General features: G+C 45.8%; 1 protein-coding gene across 2 annotated transcripts in view; it reads left to right on the forward strand.

The window, feature by feature from the left end:
* CPAMD8 (C3 and PZP like alpha-2-macroglobulin domain containing 8) overlaps window positions 1-22508 on the forward strand; it is a 300356-nt gene that overhangs the window by 192428 nt on the left and 85420 nt on the right. For both annotated transcript variants that reach the window (XM_063914497.1, XM_063914498.1), the window contains exons 24-28: window positions 1035-1333; window positions 1537-1762; window positions 4851-5027; window positions 15721-15802; window positions 15887-16043. In XM_063914497.1, the coding sequence (XP_063770567.1) occupies window positions 1035-1333; window positions 1537-1762; window positions 4851-5027; window positions 15721-15802; window positions 15887-16043 (941 nt within the window). The remainder of the gene's footprint in view (window positions 1-1034; window positions 1334-1536; window positions 1763-4850; window positions 5028-15720; window positions 15803-15886; window positions 16044-22508) is intronic.

Raw genomic sequence — 22508 nt, forward strand, 5'->3', positions numbered from 1 at the left:
TGTTTTAGAGGAGTGTCTGGGAAAATGAAGGAGGGACCAGGCGTTTGGAGGGAGGGTTTCTGACGTCAGTTCCAGCCCCGATCATCGCATTGGAAGAGTAAGTCCTGGGCTGAGCAGAGACTGCACAAACTCATGTTTGTGCAGTTCTGCTACAAATGCGATCACACCCCTGCACAGCTAATACCCTCCCCCTGAGGGCGGCAACTACCTGATCGCAGGGATGCAAGAAATGCACCCTAGTGATCAGGTCTGAATTACCCCCATAGATGGACTACATGCAAGCCTTAACTATGAAGCTCTGGTGCATTATTTCAGGTAGCAAATGTCCATTGAATGTTATTTCTGCATTAGCAACACTTAGTCTTTCCAGTATACTTTATGCTGAACCATTACAGACTAATCTTTCAAACGCTTATCAGGCAACTTAAGGCAGAGTTTCCCAAACTCCGCTATTACAGTCAGCACCAGGCTGGTGCGAAAATTCTAATCACACAGCCATTCGCATGCTGATTGACAGGAAGAGGCTGTTTGTGGGTGGTAACTTGCCGTTTTCAGGGAGGGTGTGTGACGTCAGCTGCGGCCTTTTCTCATCACACTTTAGGTGTAATTCCTGGGCTGTGCACAGACTGCACACACATGTAAAAACAAGCCACTGGTGAGTGAGGTGCGAACGGATTTGCAGCTGTCCGCTGACTGAGGGATTTTTAGCAGCTCGGCGTACACATGTGATCACACACTTGCATAGTGAATATACGCTCCCTTGGGTGGCGACTATCTGATCGCAGGGCTACAATTTTAGCAGCCTAGTGATCAGGTCTGAGTCACCCCATTAGAGTCCAAAACTCAGTAGTATATTTAATAACACAGGTTCTTAATTTACTATTATCTCACCACAGTGTAATTCTTATGTACCACAGAGTTCTCTCTCACTTCTTCGCCACACAATTTTCATATGTCTTTGTTCTGCCTATTAGCGGTCTTTCTTCAAAAATGTCATGTTTTTGTGAATTTATGCAGTGTCTTTTTTGGCCTAGAGAAAATTCAGATTTCTACTCCCAACAAGTTTGAGTATCAGTACGTACAGAAGCCGCAGCGGATGACACACTTTGACCTGACTGTGAAAGGCCACAATGATGCCCATGTGGCACTTTCCTCAGGACCCCATGACATGGCTGAAATGATAGAAATCGTTATTGGTGGTCAGCAGAATTCAAGAACATGGATAACAACCAGCAAGATGGGCGAGCCCATCTCCAGCGCAAACACTGCTGCCATTTTGTCTTGGGATGAGTTTCGGGCATTCTGGATTAGTTGGAAAAATGGCCACATCCAGGTAAACCTTATAATGGAGGAGCAGTTTTTATAAATGAAAGCAGCTTTTTGTTTTGTTTATCTTTTTCTTGTATTTTAAATTCAATAATATTCTTTTTTCTTATTAATTGCTGTAATAAATGAAACTACATGTTGAAATGGTAGACAAGTTTTAAGGGTGAAGACCACCCACCTCCCTTTCTTCTCTGTCTCCACCTTCCCCAGGTAGGACACGGCACCAAAGGCTCCAATGACTCTGTTATCGTGGAGTGGTCGGCGGCTAAGCAGCCAGACGTGAAGTTCATCGGCTTTTCGACTGGCTGGGGTTCCATGGGGGAGTTTAAAATCTGGAGGAAGGAAGAGACAGATGAGAACCACAATGAGGCTTTCACCCTGGGGGTCCCACACAATGTCATCCCAGGGTCCGAGAGAGCCACAGCTTCTATTATAGGTTAATATTCTTATTATAATTGACTGCATTAGTGCCAGAATAGTAATATTTGCCATACAATGTTATTCCAAGTTGTATTCATTTTCTTTTTTTGCTCAAAAGTTAAATCTGTTTGCCTTGCTGTTAAACGTAAAAAAACAACTTTTGGGAAATATTACTAATCCAGGCCCTTCTTAGCATTGGAAAGGAATATATAACAAAAAGTGTAACCAGACAAGGTGTCCCTTAGATAAATGTCCCTTAGATGAAAGCTTGGAAAGAGATAGCATTTGTGATGATTGGAGTATGTGAAATAAAGGTGGTTGACCGTGGAAAAAGTGTCTACAGAAAGCGGACAGTGTAAATTATGAGAATATCTTGTGAAAGATGTTGATGAAAATGTTAGCAGACTGTTAAGATGAGTGGCAGAATGTTTAGTGATGCACATAAAGGCCAAACAGATGAAGGGTATTATTTGCAAGGTGGTAAAATAGCAGATAGGTGTGGTTTTGTTATGTGTAATGTGAAATTGTGCTTTGTGAGAAGGAAGCTGAAGGCCAGAATAATGAGGCGCCCATTTTTTCGGAGACCTGCGCATGCGCTGTAGACTCTGGCACTGTGCCAGAGTCTCTAGTGCTCAGACAGAGCGCTAACAGCGCGGCTGCCGGCTACGGGACTCGGGAGAGAAGGGGACCCACACCCTGACACCAGAAAGGTAAGTATATAGAAGAAATGGATGCAGTGTGTGCACTGTGGGCCCCCTCTGGACCCAGGGTCCCGTGTGCACCAAACACACTGCACCCATTATAGATACGCCCCTGACTACAACCTTTTACAATAGCATGTGGGGGGACGCCTAGCAGGGGGCAAGGCCGGCCCGCATGCTGGGCCCCTCTCCCCCGTTAACATGCAAATGCTTTGCAGCGAAGCCCTTGCATGATAAGGGTAGCGCTCTGCCTGCGCAGTCTAGCAACGAAGGCAGACGGCTACCCACCATGCTTTGGGTCGCATCAGCTGCGCGTGACAACACGCAGCCACCGTGACCCGCCCCACAAATAGTCCGGACATGCCTGCGTTGTCCAGACTGCCCCCCCCCCACGCAGCCCCCTCCCATCCGCAAATGCCTCTGCTTGACAATCAGGCAGAGGCGTTCACATATGTCGTTGCGTCTCACTGTGTGCGCAAGCGCAGTGCGACTTCTGCACGTGCACACACTGCAGAATGGCTTCAGCATGCGAACGCATTGTAGATGCGTTCCATGCTGAATCGGGCCCATAGTAATAAAATGATGTCCAATGCTGATACACTGAAAAGTAAAAAAATAAAAAACATAAAAGGCATCAAGCACATAATGTTCATAGCTCTGCGTGAAAGGGTATGGGAGCCGGGCGGCGAGGTTGCCGGTGGAGTGTGGTAAGGATGCAGACAGTCTAGCTAGCTTTCCATATTCCTACCGGCATCTAGGAGGCTGTAATTACCGTGACTGCTGCCAAAGGTCAAGAGGTAGGACTAGGGAAAGCTGTTCCTAGCTCTGCCTGCGTCCTTATCATTGAGTGAAGGGCACAGCTTTCCAGACACACTCCATCAACAACCCCGCCGCGTGGCTCCCAAACCCTGTCACAAGGAGCTATAAACATTATGCGCTTGATGTCTGTTATGTTTTTTATGTGTATCCGCATTGGACATAATTTTAACACTATAGTCTTTTCAAGCGCTCCGTTATTTGCACATATAGAATAATATGTGATTGGGGGCATCTCAGAGGGCTGGAGTGGTATTTCTATAGAGAACTCTTTGGCTGATATGTGAGAGGAAGAAGCCTGCCCAAGGCAATCCTTTCATTGTCCCTATTCTGCCATGCCGAGGCCTGATTAAATAAAGGCATAGCATAAAGTCAGTAGGTGCTTGGTGTCAGTCTTTCTGGTGGCAGAGATACATTGTGCTATAATCAGGTATTGTTAACAGCTCCGTCTGTTCTTCCTTTGGTATAAAACAATACAGCAATGTATGATACTTGTTGTCAAGTAACTAAATGTGCCTTTTTATGTGCCCCTACAGTAAGCAGAAATATAATTGTGAATGTAAAAGTTATGTGTAAATATTATTATCCAGCTATATAACAAGAGATTGAAAACTAATATATGAAATAAAACACTTGGCTGCATAGTCCCAGGTGTATTACCATCCTCCATTGTGCAATACTCTGCTATGTGTTTACCAAAAGTTCAATGCACGTTAAACCCTATTCAAAGTAGTGATCAGATTGATTACTATGACAAGAGCTGTAACTATGGCCCTCATTCCGAGTTGATCGGTCGCAAGGCGAATTTAGCAGAGTTACACACGCTAAGCCGCCGCCTACTGGGAGTGAATCTTAGCTTCTTAAAATTGCGACCGATGTATTCGCAATATTGCGATTACTAACTACTTAGCAGTTTCAGAGTAGCTCCAGACTTACTCTGCCTGTGCGATCATTTCAGTGCTTGTCGTTCCTGGTTGACCTCACAAACACACCCAGCGTTCGCCCAGGCACTCCCACCGTTTCCCCGGCCACTCCTGCGTTTTTTCCGGAAACGGTAGCGTTTTCAGCCACACGCCCCTGAAACGCCGTGTTTCCGCCCAGTAACACCCATTTCCTGTCAATCACATTACGATCGCCGGAGCGAAGAAAAAGCCGTGAGTAAAATTACTTTCATCATAGTAAAGTTACTTGGCGCAGTCGCAGTGCGAACATTGCGCATGCGTACTAAGCGGATTTTCACTGCGATGCGATGAAAAATACCGAGCGAACAACTCGGAATGAGGGCCTATGTTTGTGGTCAGTTGTGGGATGTTTTCATTGGAGACTATAGAGAATGGTGCCTGTGTCATAAAAAGTAAAGCACAATGCCACCGTAGTATATATAGTTCACATGCAGACCCTCCAAAGTGTTTGAAGAATTTAGATGATGTCCGATTAAGTTAAACATTTTTATCTGTTTCTTGTTATTTTTGTTGTAGCTAGCATTTGGCTTAATGGTTTGGGGTAAAAGCTGGCGTCCAGGGTTTGAAGCAACAGAAATGAAAGTGCTGCTGTATGTTCCTGATTATGCTTGCTTTCTACACCTAGGAGATGTGATGGGTCCTACTGTGAGTAATCTGGATAACCTTCTTCGCCTCCCATTTGGATGTGGGGAACAAAATATGATCCACTTTGCGCCAAACGTGTTTGTGCTGAAGTATCTCCAGAAAACCCAGCAGCTGTGTGTAGAAGTGGAGAGCGAGGCTGTGGACTACCTGCTGCAAGGTGGGCTCATTTTGTGATTAATCTGCTGCAAAGTGCTAGGCTTGGTTTGGGTATGGGTCGTTGGGTCGACACAACTTAGGTCGACAGTCATTAGGTCGACCACTATTGGTCGACAGGGTCACTAGGTCGACATGGTCATTAGGTCGTAGTTTCTTTCGTAAAGTGACGGGGAACCTCAATTAGTGCACCGTGTCCCCTCGCATGGCTCGCTTTGCTCGCCAGGTTACCGTTCCCAATTGTAGTCCACGTGTATCGTAAAGTATGAAAAAGTTCAAAATTATTTTTTTTTAAACTCATGTCGACCTTTTGAACTGTTGACCTAGAAAATGTCGACCTAATTACCCTGTCAACCTAGTGACCCTATCGACCTAATGCATGTCGACTAATAGTGGTCGACCTAATGACTGTCGACCTAATGACCGTATCCCCTAGGTTTAGTAGTGATTAGTTCAAAGCAATGTCCAAACCATGTGCATATTACTTTGTTGCTTGAGTTATTTTCTGCAGTGAGTACGCTCAGGGTTGCTTTAAGACATTGTTGTGCCAAGGACAAAGGTCACATTAGTGGGCCCCCATGCAAAAAGAATCACAGTATCAAGTTCTCTCATGAGAGCAGAACATTTACATTTTGAATATGAGAGCGCTGTTAAAACTCAGAATAGATGTTTTGTTTTCATTTGAAAACTTTTATTGGCACATCAGAACATAAACATTATTTTTACTAACATAATGTGTGCAGTCACACACTCAGGGTATTTTACACAAAAAAATTGCGATGTATTCAAAAATTGCAATGCGAATTTGAGCGAATGTATCACATCTCATCCGTATCGGAGATGCAGGTGGTGATAAATATGCCCCTTAGAATATCATTCAAAATACAGTCAGTCTTTGTTTTATACATTAAAACTAGAAAAAATTCTACAAGAAAACAGAAAAGCATGATGAACATCAGAACATAATATAGTAGCTTTTACAAACCTCAGCTAGTGTACAGTATGTAAACCATAGACCCAGGGGGGTAACTGGATATATGTTGTCACTGTAGCTATTTTTTATGGGGCCGTTATGCACCATCCAATGGTAAAGAATACACATACTGTATACACTTATTGCTTTTACGTGAGAATCAATGACCCCAGTGTCAGAATTCACATTAGTGGTGCCCCCTGCTAATGTGGTAGTTATGCTTTTGCATGGTTCCAACAAAGCACCAGTACAGGGCCTGCCTAAGCCACATTAACCAATATGTCTCATTTAAATGTTCTAAAAGGCATTATCTCAGTGGGTTGTAGACCCAGGACGGAGACTCAGCAGAAAGATAAAAAAGAAAACTCAGGACTCTTCAGCCATACCTACCACATCTAGATTCTTGATTAGCGCTAAGAGACAAATATTTGCACTCTGTGAAACACGGCTGCTCATCTGATCATAAATACATGTAGAGATCTGCTATCAGAGCTCTATAATTGCTAGGCAGCTTCACAAAATGTGGTAAAATATGCATTATGGTCATGACATTTAGAATGTAGTAATCACATACAGTAGTTACAAGATTCTGTAGTAGCCACACACATTATGTGTCTGAGTAAATTACGGCTATTACAGTAATGATAAACGGGTAGAGAGCAGAAATTATTCCTATGTCCACAGGTCATCCGTACCGTGGGTTTAACTGAATTACTCTGGGTACCTTATACACAGAAAAATAACATGCAAGGTAATTCATGTCTAACCAGTGGCGTAAGTTCGTCAAAGGCGCCCGGAGGCAAGATAAATGTTGTTTTTTCCCCCCTTAGAAAGATAGAGATAGACACGCACACACAGTAACATGTAGCCTATGCTTGAAACACACAGTAACACGCAGCCTGTGCCACATACAAACACAGCAACACTCAGAATGTGGCCTGCAGCCCCCCCCCCCCCCCCCCCCACACACACACACACACACACACAGTAACACCCAGCCTGTACCTTGGGGTCTGGGTGTCTGTGGTGGGCACCGTCGGGGTGTCTTTGGGCAGGGTCTGAGGAGGGGGCAGGCACAGCAGAACACACAGAGGAGACTTAGGAGCCAGAAACCACCGGCAGAGACCTCTGTCCTCCTTGCACAGCGGCAGCCGCTGGCCAGCAGCAGGGGACTGTATTACTTGCCGGGGGAAGGGGGTGGACTAGCACAGAAACGTGAGACAGCTTGCACCACTCGGGTATGTCAGTGGCTCTATCTCTCCATGGCTACAAATGCCTGTTGGGACTCCAGTCCCCAACATCCCTGAGGAGTGGTGCCCCCTTAAGGGCAGGAGCCCGGCGGCAGCCGACTCCATTGCCTCCCAGAGTTACGCCTCTGTGTCTAACTGAATTGCCTCCTAGAGCACTCTATCTCAGAACAGCTTACATGCCTTGTATGACCTATAAGCAGTGTATACTGAAAAGATTCGGTGTCTCAGACAGGAAGAGATGTTTAGAGGGTTAGCTAAAGAGCCTGAACTCTGCCCATGTGAGTGATATTAATGCAGTCTATCACTATACAGTACTTTGCACACAGAGAGGGAGGAGTATGATCTCACATTAATGTATTTACTTTTATTTTTGTATTCTTTAAACATGTACGATCGTGCATATTTGACTCCTGTCACCCTACACCTTCCCTTAATACTATGACATAGCAAGAGTTAAAAGTATGCCAACGGCATAATTATGGATGGAAAATTTAGATTTTCACATATCCTTGTGGGATCCCGGGCATCAGTATACCAACAGTGGGATCGTGGACACTGGTATGCTGGACACCCATAGAGGGAGAAAAGGCTGTGGCACCGGGATTCAGGCGTTGGTATTTCCCCGCTAGTCAGGATTCCAGCGTCGGCATTGCTACATCCGGGATCCCGATTAGCGGTATGGTGATCGATTACCCTTAAAACGTTCATATGGAGACAAGTTTTCTCTTAACAGAACTCTTATGTACAGGACATTCCCTCTGTTTAGAGAACATGATTACAAAGAAATAAGGATCAAATAAGTTTTGAGATAAAAATATGGTTAAAAAAAAGGGCAGACTAGATGGGCCAAGTGGTTCTTATCTGTCATCAAATTCTATGTTTCTATGTTTCTAAATCTGATTTGGTCAGGCTATAGTATAGTCTTTACTGCAATTACCTTTAAACTGTAAGTTTATAGGGCCTAATTCAGACCTGATCGCAGCAGCTAAAGTGTTCTCTACTGGACAAAACCATGTGCACTGCAGGGGAGGCAGATATAACGTGCAGAGAGAGTTAGATTTGGGTGCGGTGTGTTTGAACTGAAATTTAAATTGCAGTGTAAAATTAAAGAAATCAGTATTTACCCTGCACAGAAACAATATAACCCACCCAAATCTAACTCTTTGCACATGTTATATCTGCCCCCCTGCAGTGCACATGGTTTTTGCCCATTAGAGAACAATTTCGCTGCTGCAATCAGGTCTGAATTAGGCCCATAGGTCTTTACAATATACATTTTGTGAGGTCGGGATAGATAATTTTATGATTTCAGCTAAAGTATGTCTGTAGACTGGTTCTTCAGATTTCCAAATGTTTGGAGTAGGGTTAAGGCCTGGTTTAGCCTACATTTAGGAGTTCAGTTACAGTAATGTTCAAGAAGTGTCAGGTATGATTTAAGTTTTATGATATTAGTTTTTTATATTTCTCTGACGTCCTAGTGGATGCTGGGAACTCCGTAAGGACCATGGGGAATAGCGGCTCCGCAGGAGACAGGGCACATCTAAAGAAAGCTTTAGGATCACCTGGTGTGCACTGGCTCCTCCCCCTATGACCCTCCTCCAAGCCCCAGTTAGATTTTCTGTGCCCGACGAGAAGGGTGCACACTAGGGGCTCTCCTGAGCTCTTTGTGAAAGTTTTAGTTTAGGTTTATTATTTTCAGTGAGACCTGCTGGCAACAGGCTCACTGCATCGAGGGACTAAGGGGAGAAGAAGCGAACTCACCTGCGTGCAGAGTGGATTGGGCTTCTTAGGCTACTGGACATTAGCTCCAGAGGGACGATCACAGGTTCAGCCTGGATGGGTCACCGGAGCCGCGCCGCCGGCCCCCTTACAGAGCCAGAAGAGCGAAGAGGTCCGGAAAAATCGGCGGCAGAAGACTTTCCTGTCTTCAGATAAAGGTAGGCGCACAGCACCGCAGCTGTGCGCCATTGCTCTCAGCACACTTCACACTCCGGTCACTGAGGGTGCAGGGCGCTGGGGGGGCAGCGCCCTGAGACGCAATAAATCGATAGAAAACCTTTTATGGCTAAAATAAATGCATCACATATAACTCCTGGGCTATATGGATGCATTTAACCCCTGCCAAAACATACAAGAAAACGGATGATAAGGACGCCGAGAAAGGGGCGGAGCCTATCTCCTCAGCACACTGGCGCCATTTTCCCTCACAGCTCAGTTGGAGGGAAGCTCCCTGGCTCTCCCCTGCAGTCACTACACTACAGAAAGGGGTTAAAAAAGAGAGGGGGGCACAAATTAGGCGCAGTATAAACAATACAGCAGCTATAAAGGGAAAAACACTTATATAAGGTTATCCCTGTATATATATAGCGCTCTGGTGTGTGCTGGCAAACTCTCCCTCTGTCTCCCCAAAGGGCTAGTGGGGTCCTGTCCTCTATCAGAGCATTCCCTGTGTGTGTGCTGTGTGTCGGTACGTTTGTGTCGACATGTATGAGGAGAAAAATGATGAGGAGACGGAGCAGAGTGTCTGTAATAGTGCTGTCACCCCCTGGGGGGTCGACACCTGAGTGGATGTACTGTTGAAATTGCGTGACAGTGTCAGCTTTGTATAAAAGACAGTGGTTGACATGAGACAGCCGGCTACTCAGCTTGTGCATGTCCAGACGTCTCATACAGGGGCTCTAAAGCGCCCGTTACCTCAGATACAGACGCCGACACGGATACTGACTCCTGTGTCGACGGTGAAGAGACAACCGTGATTTCCAATAGGGCCACACATTGCATGATTGAGGCAATGGAAAAAGTTTACACTCTTCTGATAATATAAATACCACCAAAAAAAAGGGGTATTCTGTTTGGTGAGGAAAAACTTCCTGTAGTTTTCCTGAATCTGAGAAATAAAATGAGGTGTGTGATGATGCGTGGGTTTCCCCCCGATAACGATTGATAAATTCTAAAAAGTTATTGGCAGTATACCTTTTCCCGCCAGAGGTTAGGGTGCGTTGGGAAACACCCCCTAGGGGGGATAAGGCGCTCACACGCTTGTAAGAACAAGGGCTCTACCCTCTCTGGAGATGGCCGCCCTTAGGGATCCTGCTGATAGAAAGCAGGAGGGTATCCTAAAATGTATTTACACACATACTGGTGTTATACTGCGACCAGCAATCGCCTCAGCCTGGATGTGCAGTGCTGGGTTGGCGTGGTCGGATTCCCTGACTGGAAATTTGATATCCTAGATAAGGACAGTATATTATTGCCTATAGAGCAATTAAAAGATGCATTTCTATATATGCATGATGCACAGCGGAATATTTGCCGACTGGCATCAAGTATAAGTGCGTTGTCCAATTATACCAGTAAAGTGGTCAGGGATGTACCCCAGGTCGCCTCTCAAAATAAGACGCCGTATTATCAGGCGCAGTCCTGGTTGGCAAGCGGACAAAAGGGTTCCTCTTTTCTGCTCGTGACAGAGGTCAGCCAGTTCCCAGGAACAGAAATAACGAAAAAAGAGGAGAGAGAAGCGCTCATGTGTTCAAAATGGATACTCAATTAATCTATACAGTGCCGGTATAATGATATAAAAATTTATTAATTAATAAGTACACCAATAATAATGTGATTAGTAAACCTAATAAAATCAAAATAGAATAAATAAAATAATATATTTAACGTGCTGGCCAGCAGTTTTCAGTTGACACATATAATTCTAAAAAAGTCCCTGTTAAGGACCTAAAAAGTGTCAGCGTATAATGAGCTGTAATAAAAGTTACTTATGTGTCAATGGTTCCACTAAATGTGATTGTCCTGGAGAGACATCAGCGTGTTGTTACTTTGTAGCAATCAAACAGTAGATGCAGTACGCTGGAATGATAAAGGTGAACTGGCAGATAGCAGCATTAGACAATTTAAGTCCGATTACCTCCCTGTTGGAAATGCGGTGTGGTCCTACCCCCGGTAACCGAGCGTCCTCGGTGTCGGATGTTGCACGGGGGGTGCCTTTTTGGTATCACCGACTGTAGCTTCCTTCACACTTGTAGGAGGAATTGGTGCAACGGACTTCTGTAGTTGGAGCCTGCTTCGGCAATGGTGTTGCTATTGCTGGTGACTGACCACGGGTAATTCGTTTTGTGTTCCCGTGTGCTGCTCCCGCCGCATTTCCAACAGGGAGGTAATCGGACTTAAATTGTCTAATGCTGCTATCTGCCAGTTCACCTTTATCATTCCAGCGTTATTTATTCTATTTTGATTTTATTAGGTTTACTAATCACATTATTATTGGTGTACTTATTAATTAATAAATTTTTATATCATTATACCGGCACTGTATAGATTAATTGAGTATCCATTTTGAACACATGAGCGCTTCTCTCTCCTCTTTTTTCGTTATCTTTGCACTATCTAGGGGTCCATACAGCCCCTTGAGTACAGCGAGCGTGGTTCTGATGGATACTTTATAGTTTATAATATTGGTCAGTCATAGACACAGGCGCTTCAATTATTCTTCTCTCCCAGGAACAGAAACCCTTTTCCGCCTCTGCCAAGCTCTCAGTATGACGCTAGGGCTTTACAAGTTCAGGCACGGTGGGGGCCCGTTCTCAATGAATTTCAGTGCGCAGTGGGCTCACTCGCAAGTAGACCCCTGGATCCTTCAGGTAATATTTCAGGGGTACAAATTGGAATTCGAGACGTATTCCCCTCGCCGTTTCCAAAAGTCTGTTTTACCGACGTCTCCCGCTGACAGGGAGGCAGTTTTGGAAGCCATTCACAAGCTGTATTCCCAGCAGGTGATAATTAAGGTACCCCTCCTGCAACAGGGAACGGGGTATTATTCCACACTATTGTGGTACCGAAGCCAGACGGCTCGGTGAGACCGATTTTAAAATCTAAAATCTAAAATCTTTGAACACTTACATACAGAGGTTCAAATTCAAAATTGAGTCACTCAGAGCAGTGATTGCAAACCTGGAAGAAGGGGACTACATGATGTCTCGGGACATCAAGGATGCTTACCTTCATGTCAAAATTTACCCTTCTCACCAAGGGTATCTCAGGTTATGGTACAGAACTGTCACTATCAGTTCAGACGCTGCCGTAGGGATGGTCCACGGCACCCCGGGTCTTTACTGAAGTAATGACCGTAATGATGATATTCCTTCGAAGGAAGGGAATTTTAGTTATCCTTTACTTGGACGATTCCCTGATAAGGGTGAGATCCAGGGAACAGTTGGAGATCGGTGTAGCACTACCTCAGGTAGTGTTGCGGCAGCACGATTGGATTCTCAATATTCCAAAATCGCAGCTGGTTCCGACGACTTGTCTTCTGTTCCTAGGGATGATCCTGGACACAGTCCAGAAAGAAGGTGTTTCTCCCGGAGGAGAAAGCCAGGGAGTTATCCGAGCTAGTCAGGAACCTCCTAAAACCGAACCAAGTCTCAGTGCATCAATGCACAAGGGTTCTGGGTAAAAATGGTGGCTTCCTACGAAGCAATCCCATTCGGCAGATTCCACGCAAGACTTTCCAGTGGAACCTACTGGACAAATGCTCCGGGTCGCATCTTCAGATGCTTCAGCGGATAACCCTGTCACCAGGGACAAGGGTATCCCTCCTGTGGTGGTTGCAGAGTGCTCATCTTCTAGAGGGCCGCAGATTCGGCATGCGGGACTGGGTCCTGGTGGCCACGGATGCCAGCCTGCGAGGCTGGGGAGCAGTCACACAGGGAAGGAATATCCAGGGCTTATGGTCAAGCCTGGAGACATCACTTCACATAAATGTCCTGAAGCTAAGGGCCATTTACAATGCTCTAAGCTTAGCAAGACCTCTGCTTCAAGGTCAGCCGGTGTTGATCCAGTCGGACAACATTACGGCAGTCACCCACGTAAACAGACAGGGTGCCACAAGAAGCAGGAGGGCAATGGCAGAAGCTGCAAGGATTCTTCGCGGGGCGAAAAACCATGTGATAGCACTGTCAGCAGTTTTCATTCCGGGAGTGGACAACTGGGAAGCAGTTTTCCTCAGCACGACCTCCACCCGGGAGAGTAAGGACTTCACCCAGAAGTCTTCCACATGATTATAAACCGTTGGGAAAAACTCGACAGGTATTGCGCCACGTCAAGGGACCCTCAGGCAATAGCTGTAGATGCTCTGGTAACACCGTGGGTGTACCAATCAGTGTATGGGTTCCCTCCTCTGCCTCTCATACCCAAGGTACTGAGATTGATAAGATGGAGAAAAGTAAGCACTATATTAGTGGCTCCGGATTGGCCAAGAAGGAATTGGTAACCGGAACTTCAAGAGATGCTCACGGAGGATCCGTAGCCTCTACCTCTAAGAAGGGACCTGCTCCAGCAAGGACCTTGTCTGTTACAAGACTTACCGCGGCTGCGTTGACGGCATGGCGGTTGAACGCCGGATCCTGAAGGAAAAAGGCATTCCGGATGAAGTCATCCCTATCCTGATCAAAGCCAGGAAGGATGTAACCGCAAAACATTATCACAGCATTTGGCGAAAATATGTTGCGTGGTGCGAGGCCAGTAAGGCTCGACGGAGGAAATTCAACTGGGTCGATTCCTACATTTCCTGCAAACAGGAGTATCTATGGGCCTGAAATTGGGGTCCATTAAGGTTCAAATTTCGGCTCTGTCAATTTTCTTCCAAAAAAGAACTAGCTTCAGTCCCTGAAGTTCAGACATTTGTTAAAGGGGTACTGCATATACAGCCTCCTTTTGTGCCTTTAGTGGCACTTTTGGGATCTCCAGGTGGTTTTTGGGTTCCAAAAGTCACATTGGTTTGACACACTTAAATCTGTGGAGTTAAAATATCTCACAGAAAAAGTGGTCATGCTGTTGGCTCTGGCCTGGGCCAGGCGCGTGTCAGAATTGATGTCTTTATCCTGTAAAAGCCCTTATCTGATTTTCCATTCGGACAGGGCGGAATTGAGGACTCGTCCTCAGTTTCTCCCTAAGGTGGTTTCAGCGTTCACCTGAACCAAACCTATTGTGGTGCCTGCGGCTACTAGGGACTTGGAGGACTCCAAGTTGCTAGACGTTGTCAGGACCCGGAAAATATATGTTTCCAGGACGGCTGGAGTCAGGAAATCTGACTCGCTGTTTATCCTCTATGCACCAAACTAGCTGGGTGCTCCTGCTTCTAAGCAGACTATTGCTCGTTGGATTTGTAGTACAATTCAGCTTGCACATTCTGTGGCAGGCCTGCCACAGCCAAAAATCTGTAAATGCCCACTCCACAAGGAAGGTGGGCTCATCTTGGGCAGCTGCCCGAGGGGTCTCGGCTTTACAACTTTGCCGAGCAGTTACTTGGTCAGGAGCAAATACGTTTGTAAAATTCTACAAATTTGATACCCTGGCTGAGGAGGACCGGGAGTTCTCTCATTGGGGGCTGCAGAGTCATCCGCACTCTCCCGCCCGTTTGGGAGCTTTGGTATAATCCCCATGGTCCTTACGGAGTTCCCAGCATCCACTAGGACGTCAGAGAAAATAAGAATTTACTTACCAATAATTCTATTTCTCGTAGTCCGTAGTGGATGCTGGGCGCCCATCCCAAGTGCGGATTGTCTGCAATACTGGTACATAATTATTGTTACCAAAAAAAAAAAAAAAAAAATTCGGGTTATTGTTGTAGTGAGCCATCTTTTCGAGAGGCTTCTCTATTATCATGCTGTTAACTGGGTTCAGATCACAAGTTGTACAGTGTGATTGGTGTGGCTGGTATGAGTCTTACCCGGGATTCAAAATCCTTCCTTATTGTGTACGCTCGTCCGGGCACAGTATCCTAACTGAGGCTTGGAGGAGGGTCATAGGGGGAGGAGCCAGTGCACACCAGGTGATCATAAAGCTTTCTTTAGCTGTGCCCTGTCTCCTGCGGAGCCGCTATTCCCCATGGTCCTTACGGAGTTCCCAGCATCCACTACGGACTACGAGAAATAGAATTATCGGTAAGTAAATTCTTATTTACTTCTCTATGTTTTTCTCTACTTCTCTAATAGCTAAGCTTTTTTGAAACAAAAGTTTTCCCTCTTGTAACCAAACAGTTTCTAGTGTACCAAGAACACAAGGGTCTAACACATACTTGCCTACCTGACCCTCTCCATGAGGGAGAAAATACTCTGTTCCTGGACTTTCCTGGTAATGTATGATTGCCATCACCTGTGGTGAAACACCTTTCTTGTCAATTAACTAGCTCACCACAGGTGATGGCAATCATACATTACCAGGAAAGTCCAGGAACAGAGCATTTTCTCCCTCATGGAGAGGGTCAGGTAGGCAAGTATGGTCTAACATAAGTTTGCTATCTAGGTTCCATTACTAGGAAACCTAATGTGTGTGCCCCTGTCTTGGTTGTCCAGGGGAAATATAATTTTTGTCCATTTTTTAAAAAGACCATCAGTGTACTATTTATTGTGTCCTTTTTCTATCTACATATCATGCATGTTAACTGATGTCCTCTGTCCTTCACACAGGTTATCAACGTCAGCTAACCTACAAGAGACAGGATGGCTCCTATAGTGCTTTTGGAGAGCGAGACTCATCTGGAAGTATGTGGTAAGAAAAATCTAAGAAATCAACACTAGTATTGTTCTCCATCACTATGTCTGTACGCTCATTTTACTTCTGTCCTTTCATTAGGCTAACTGCTTTTGTGCTGAAATCCTTTGCTCAGTCCCGTGGCTTCATCTTCATCGATCCTTTAGAGTTGTCTGCAGCAAAAGACTGGATCATCCAGCACCAGAAAAAAGATGGTTCTTTCCCAGCTATGGGCCGGATTCTAAACAAGGATATCCAGGTACAATACACAGAATGAGTTAATGCAGGTAGTTTCAGGTTTATAGTTCTCTATGGGGGAGATGTACTAAGCAGCGATTAAAGTGGAGAAGTGAGGAATCCCCGCTATGAGTCGCTGACGATAGAGGGAGGCTGCTATCCTTCATCTACAGTCTGCTATTCCCAGACTCTGTGCTTGTTCCCGTTGGTGTGAGGCTGCGGGGATTGCGGGACGTGTGACTGCTGGAACATACACGCACTTGTCCGCGACCCTCGGTGCGGGTTGCTGTGACGAGGCGCAAGTTGCCTCCAACCTCCTGCGGTCTACCGCTCCTCAGTTGGGTGCCCGCTCTGCTATACATGCTGCGGTGAGGATTTGTTGACACCCCGACACACGCGGCTGCAGCGGAGGAGATCATCCTGTCCCGGGCGGTAAGGGACGGACGGGACCCGTTCGGGACGTGACCACGCCGGCCCCCACCTACGGCCCTGGTTGAGGATTGCGGCGACGAGACACGAGCTGCCTCCAGCCTCCGGTGATCGGCTGCTCCTCAGTCTGGCATCCGCTCTGCTCTACACACAACGGCGGGGACCTGCTATCGCCCTACCACGCGCGGCTACAACACAGGAGGACACTCTATCCCGGGCTGTGTGTGACAGCCGGGACCCATGAGGAAAGAACCTACACCGGCTCTTACCTGCGACCCTCGTTGATGTGACGGGGTGCGAGCTGTCCCTAGCCTCACACGATACTCCTAAATTCGGTGCTCGCTCTATTCTACACGCTGCGGCTGCAGCAAAGGAGGACACTCTGTCCCGGGCTGTGAGTGACTGACGGGACCGTACGGGACGAGGATGCATCTCTCCGGCCACTGCACTGCCTAAACATCAGTCTGCCGGGTTGTGGAGTGGGGGACCCCGAAGGGAACATCACCCCTGGGACTGCCAAACCCGGTTTTACAAGACCCATAGGTGCGTCCAGAGGATCACGAAATATCTGCTGCCCCCCATACCTTCAGCTCTACGGCTAAGACAGAGACCATCCGGTGACCTTGTCTGGGAAGTCCTGCAGCCTCTGCTATAATATCAACAAGGCTGCTGTTTACCTGCCTACACAGGACGGAGTGCATTTTCTCCCCCAGGTACTAACACTAAGTGTCACCCCTCTCCTTTTTCTACCTTTACTAACAATCTCTGATATCCATTCACTCGTTTTTCTCCTATTCAACCCATCCTAGTGTGTCTTCTACTCCCTCACCGCCTTTCCCCTATACCCATCCTATTTTAACCCTCTCTGTCCTACTATTGCTTCTCTCCTGACACTTCTCTGGGAAATTGTGCTTCAATAATATGGGAAGTCGACACATATTCTCCTGTGTGTCACACTGAATGAGGTGAGGTGGCTGGTTCCAACCAGGATACAGGACTTGCCCCTGAACTATCTCCACTTTGCTTTTAGTGAACTGTGCTGTGGCTGTCCGTGGATTACTTACAAGCAGTTTATAGGAGTACCTTGCTTTCTCAACTGCACACATCAAATCACCCCTTACCCAGGGTAACTTTATTTGATCTTAAATCTGTAGGTCCAGGGGTTTTTTGTGTTTGTTTTTTGTTAGGAAACCAGTGATTTCTTTTCCCCTGTCTCTGGATATATGCACTCTATGTTTAGACGCAAAAGCTTTCTATATTGAGGATTACGTTGCCACCTGGTGGTTAAGTTGCACATTTTCTATATTGCCTCTCATCTATTTTTCTACCTGCCTATATTTTAATCCAGTGTTTACATGATTCTTGCATTACCGAGTTACAATTGATATCGTGTTGAACTGTCCGGGATTTTTCTGAGATTCTGGTGGGCAGTGAGAGGTTTCTCTTCTGTTATATTACGCTGGAGATACCGCTCACTGTTAATTTATCTCTCTATGTGAAATATAGATTTTAGAGTGAAACAACAGGGTCTATTCTGCACATTGTGATAAGACTATAACACATTCCCTAGGGCTTTTCCACATAATTGAACGTGTGGGCCTGCCCTACGCTTTTTCTTTGTTTGAGTCTGTGATCCCACCTTTCTCTTTTTCATTAACACTTCTTATAACCATCTACATTCCTCCCTTTACTTTAATCCGTTCCCTCCTTGTGTGTATTCCGTACTCCCCCCCCCCTACACTCCCCCCCCCACCCAGTGATCCCTCTCATACTTTCTTTATCCCTGATATCTTCGAAGAGCCTGGACGGCTGGGCCATTATAGTGTTTCTATTCTCAGGGACATACAGAAAGAGCTGCTCTGAACTGTATTGTGTTACCTAAGCTCCAACTACTGCTTATATCTATCCAAAGGATGGTGTGAACTGTCCTATATATTGAAGAAACACACCTCTGTCCCATTGAATTGCAGGACTGTTATTATCTTATCTTCATTTTTATTTATTTTCTTTACTTTCTTCTTTCACTTATATATACCCGCATACAGCCGACATGCTGAAATACAGATACTCTCTCCTGTGATTGTATTGCCACCTGGTGGCCGGTTCGAAAATACTTGTTATAAGATTTATAGTGCTGCATTATACTATTGGAGAAAAATACTTATAGTATCTGTGACTCACTAGATATTAGGGTGGGTCTCATCCTTTAGACCTTAATGTTAGTGCTTCAACTACTACTCAGATTTTTGTACAATTTCCTAAACGCACTCATTATTGTATTGCGATCAGGGCCATTTTTATTTTTATTTTAGTAGCTACTTCTTGATTTCTTAAAATGTGACCTCGTTAATTCTCAGGAGAGCGGTCTCTCTTCTATCTTGTTATATCAACCCCGGGTTGGAACTGTCTCATCCTTGATACCTTGGAGTCAGGGTCACTTATCTTTTTGCTTGGTATATGGACAAGTTTTTAAACAAACCACTGTCCTCACTCCCACCCAGAACTACTCGTACTATGGTTAACCCAAAAAAAACGCCAGCGAAATCTGGCCCTTCCCCACCCTCGCCACAGGGTAGCTCCTCACCTGTACATTCAATAGGGGAAAGTGGAGGTCCTATTGCACCACCCTCGGACGTGGCATCGTCACTACTCAATGTGTTAATGCCAAAAATAGAGGAGAAATTTGAACTACTCATGCCCATGATTGATGAAAAACTTAAAAATTTCCTCCCCAGATTTGAAGCTAAATTTGATCAACTTATGCCTAAAATCGATAAAAGGTTGGACAAACTACAAACGTCCCTAGATTCAGCTCTAACTTCCTTGACTGACCACACTAATAGACTGGACACATTGGAACAAAGGGTTAGTGACGTTGAAGACGACTTACTTACCACACGGTCGTCCAACTCCTCTACCATGGCCTCATACCAAACGCTTGTCGACAAGGTAGACGACTTAGAAAATCGACACAGGCGGAATAACCTCCGCTTTGTGGGCATCCCTGAACAGATTAGAGGGTCGGCCTTGACAGATTTTATAAGTACGCGGCTAGTTGAGGCGCTCAACCTTGGTAGTGACATGGACATCCCTCGCATTGAACGAGCCCATAGACTGGGCCCAGAGCGTGATGGACCTGATAGGAGGCCCCGCCCAGTAATCGCCAAATTTCTGGACTACCGTGACAAAGAGAAGATCCTAACTGCTTTTAAACGGAACCGTGACCTGGTCGTTGAGGATCATCGAATCCTCATTTTCCAGGACTTCTCCGTCACGGTGGCCCAGAAACGTAAAGAGTTCTCACCGCTATGTAAGTTTCTAGCTGACAACAACAAACGTTTCGCATTGTTATATCCGGCAAAACTAAAAATCACAGAGAATGGGCAAACATTTATTTTTGACAACCCAACTGAAGCCCGGGCTCACCTACAATTGACTCGCCAATCTAGGACCTCACCTGATCGTATATAGGTTCCTATTCTCATTAATGAGCCTTTATGGCTCACAGGAATTGAGACGACATGCTCTCCTGACTTCGTGGTAAACGACAACTTTGGATTTACCAATAATATGTTAACACCTATAGTTGGTGTAATGCTTATTTTTCATGTTATGCATTGTTTCTATCTATGTTTGCCACCCACTGAAATGTTATTCAGGGGCTGGCGCGATACCTGTTTGGATGGGAAAAAGTTTGAAAATTTTCTTTTGAAGCTGAAATGTTTATGGTTATACTCACTGTACAAGGTTTTACTTTCTATGTTGGGTACGGATCTATGCCTGCTACGCGCCCTTGGGGTTTGCCCTGCTTGCTGGGACAGGAGCGACCCCACGCACAATAGATATACCTGTATCTGCATACGCACCCCGTCAGGAATAGGATGACGACTTACCACCCTGAACCACACAACCCTACCCAACGATTACCCCGCTCCATCAAGATTACCTCATGGAACGTGGGGGGTCTCAACACCCCAATAAAACGCAAAAAAGTAACCTCTGCCCTTAAAAAACTCAAACCTGATATTGTCTACATTCAAGAGACGCATTGGAAGAGGGGAGAGGACTCCGCTCTACGTGATGGGTGGATTGGGGATTGCTTTTCTGCGTCTTACCATACTAAATCGCGCGGAGCGGCAATAATCTTGGCGCGACACCTCCCCTACACCATCTTAAATACAAATTTGGACTCGGAGGGCCGCTACGTTCTTATGGACATTCAGATATATGATGCTAGGTTCACTCTGCTCAATTTGTATGCTCCTAATGTTGATCAACCAGCTTTTTACCAACGTATCTCCCAATTACTCCATAGTAGAAGCAACTATGAACTCATAATAGGCGGTGATTTCAACACAATCTTAGACCCTCTAATCGACAAACACCCGACCCCGGCGAACCTGATGGCCCCTCAGTGGCGCCAGATTTCTAGATTACTCGCGGATCACTCTTTAATTGATCCGTGGAGAACGCTTAACCCCACGGATAGGTCTTACACGTTCCACTCGGCGGTCCATGGGTCCTTCTCTCGCATAGATCACATACTGTTGTCCACGCCCCTACTTTCTGACACTATAGATACCCAGATAGGGGACATTGCGGTCTCCGACCACGCCCCAGTGTCGGTTACGCTCAACGTACGATCAGTGGGATCACGCCCATTTTTCTGGCGATTCCCCTCTTACCTCTTCCACTCAGAACAATTCAAAAAGTTTCTTAGATTGAAGTGGGCGGAGTTCTTGGACGACAATCTGGAACATTGGGACAACCCTGTCTTATTTTGGGAAACATCCAAGGCCGTAATGAGGGGACACATTATGTCATATGTAGCGAACAGAAATCGGGTGAACAAGGCACAACATGATGACTTATTAAACACTATGCGGACACACCTGGCAGCATACATCTCAGATCCTACTCCCCTCACCCATGACACCTACATTAAATCACGCCAACTATATGATAGTTTCTTAGTAACACAAGCCCAGCAAAAACTGGACTACACTAAACAAAAATACTTCCGCTGGGGAAACAAAACGGGAACTTTGCTGGCAAATATGACCAAAAGCTTTAAGCGACATGGACACATATCTACTATACTCGACAGTCACACTAACACCCTACACACTAAAACTGCGGACATCGCACGGACATTCCAGAACTATTTCCGTCAGCTTTATGCACCGACCCCACATGACCCGGTCTTGTCAGATAAACTACTGGATGAAGCGAATCTCCCTTGCATAACACCCTTACAAAGGGAAGACCTCGAGAGAGCAATTACAGAGGAGGAGATTGCTAAGGCAATCTCTTCTATGCATCTCAACAAATCACCAGGACCGGATGGCTACTCCATAGAATACTACAAACTCTTACACCATGATGCCATCCCAGCAATACATGCCTTATATAGACATATCCAATCAGAATTTCCTACATACCCCACTTTTAATCAGGCTTTCACAACTCTTCTACCAAAACCCAATAAAGACCTTTCCCTACCATCCTCTTACCGACCCATTACACTGTTGAACGTTGACTTCAAAATCCTAGCCAAGATAATGGCAGATAGGCTCCAATCCTTTTTAGCATCCATGCTCACAGACCACCAACTGGGCTTCACTAAAGGCAGACACTCAGTAAAGGGAATTCGCACTGCCATAGCTGCAGTAATGGCGGCGAATCTCCAAACAGATACCCCAAACATGCTTTTAAGCCTAGATGCAACTAAAGCATTCGACATGGTCTCCTGGCCCTATCTACACGATATACTAGTGAGGAGGGGCTTTGGACTAACGTTCCAATCTCTAATAAAATTTTTCTATACCCAACCACATACCTCATTATTAATTAATGGAACAAAAGGGGATAAAATTGAGCTAACTAGAGGGACGAGACAGGGTTGCCCCCTTTCACCCCTACTCTTCAACCTAGCATTGGACCCTATGTTGCGGGTACTACAGAATTGGACTCAATTTAGAGGAATCAGTGTCGGAGTGGAGGAGATAAAAATATCGGCATTCGCCGACGATGTCCTCTTGTTCCTATCGGAGCCGCG

Source organism: Pseudophryne corroboree, chromosome 1 (genome assembly GCF_028390025.1).
Source record: "Pseudophryne corroboree isolate aPseCor3 chromosome 1, aPseCor3.hap2, whole genome shotgun sequence".
Classification (NCBI taxonomy): Eukaryota; Metazoa; Chordata; class Amphibia; order Anura; family Myobatrachidae; genus Pseudophryne; species Pseudophryne corroboree.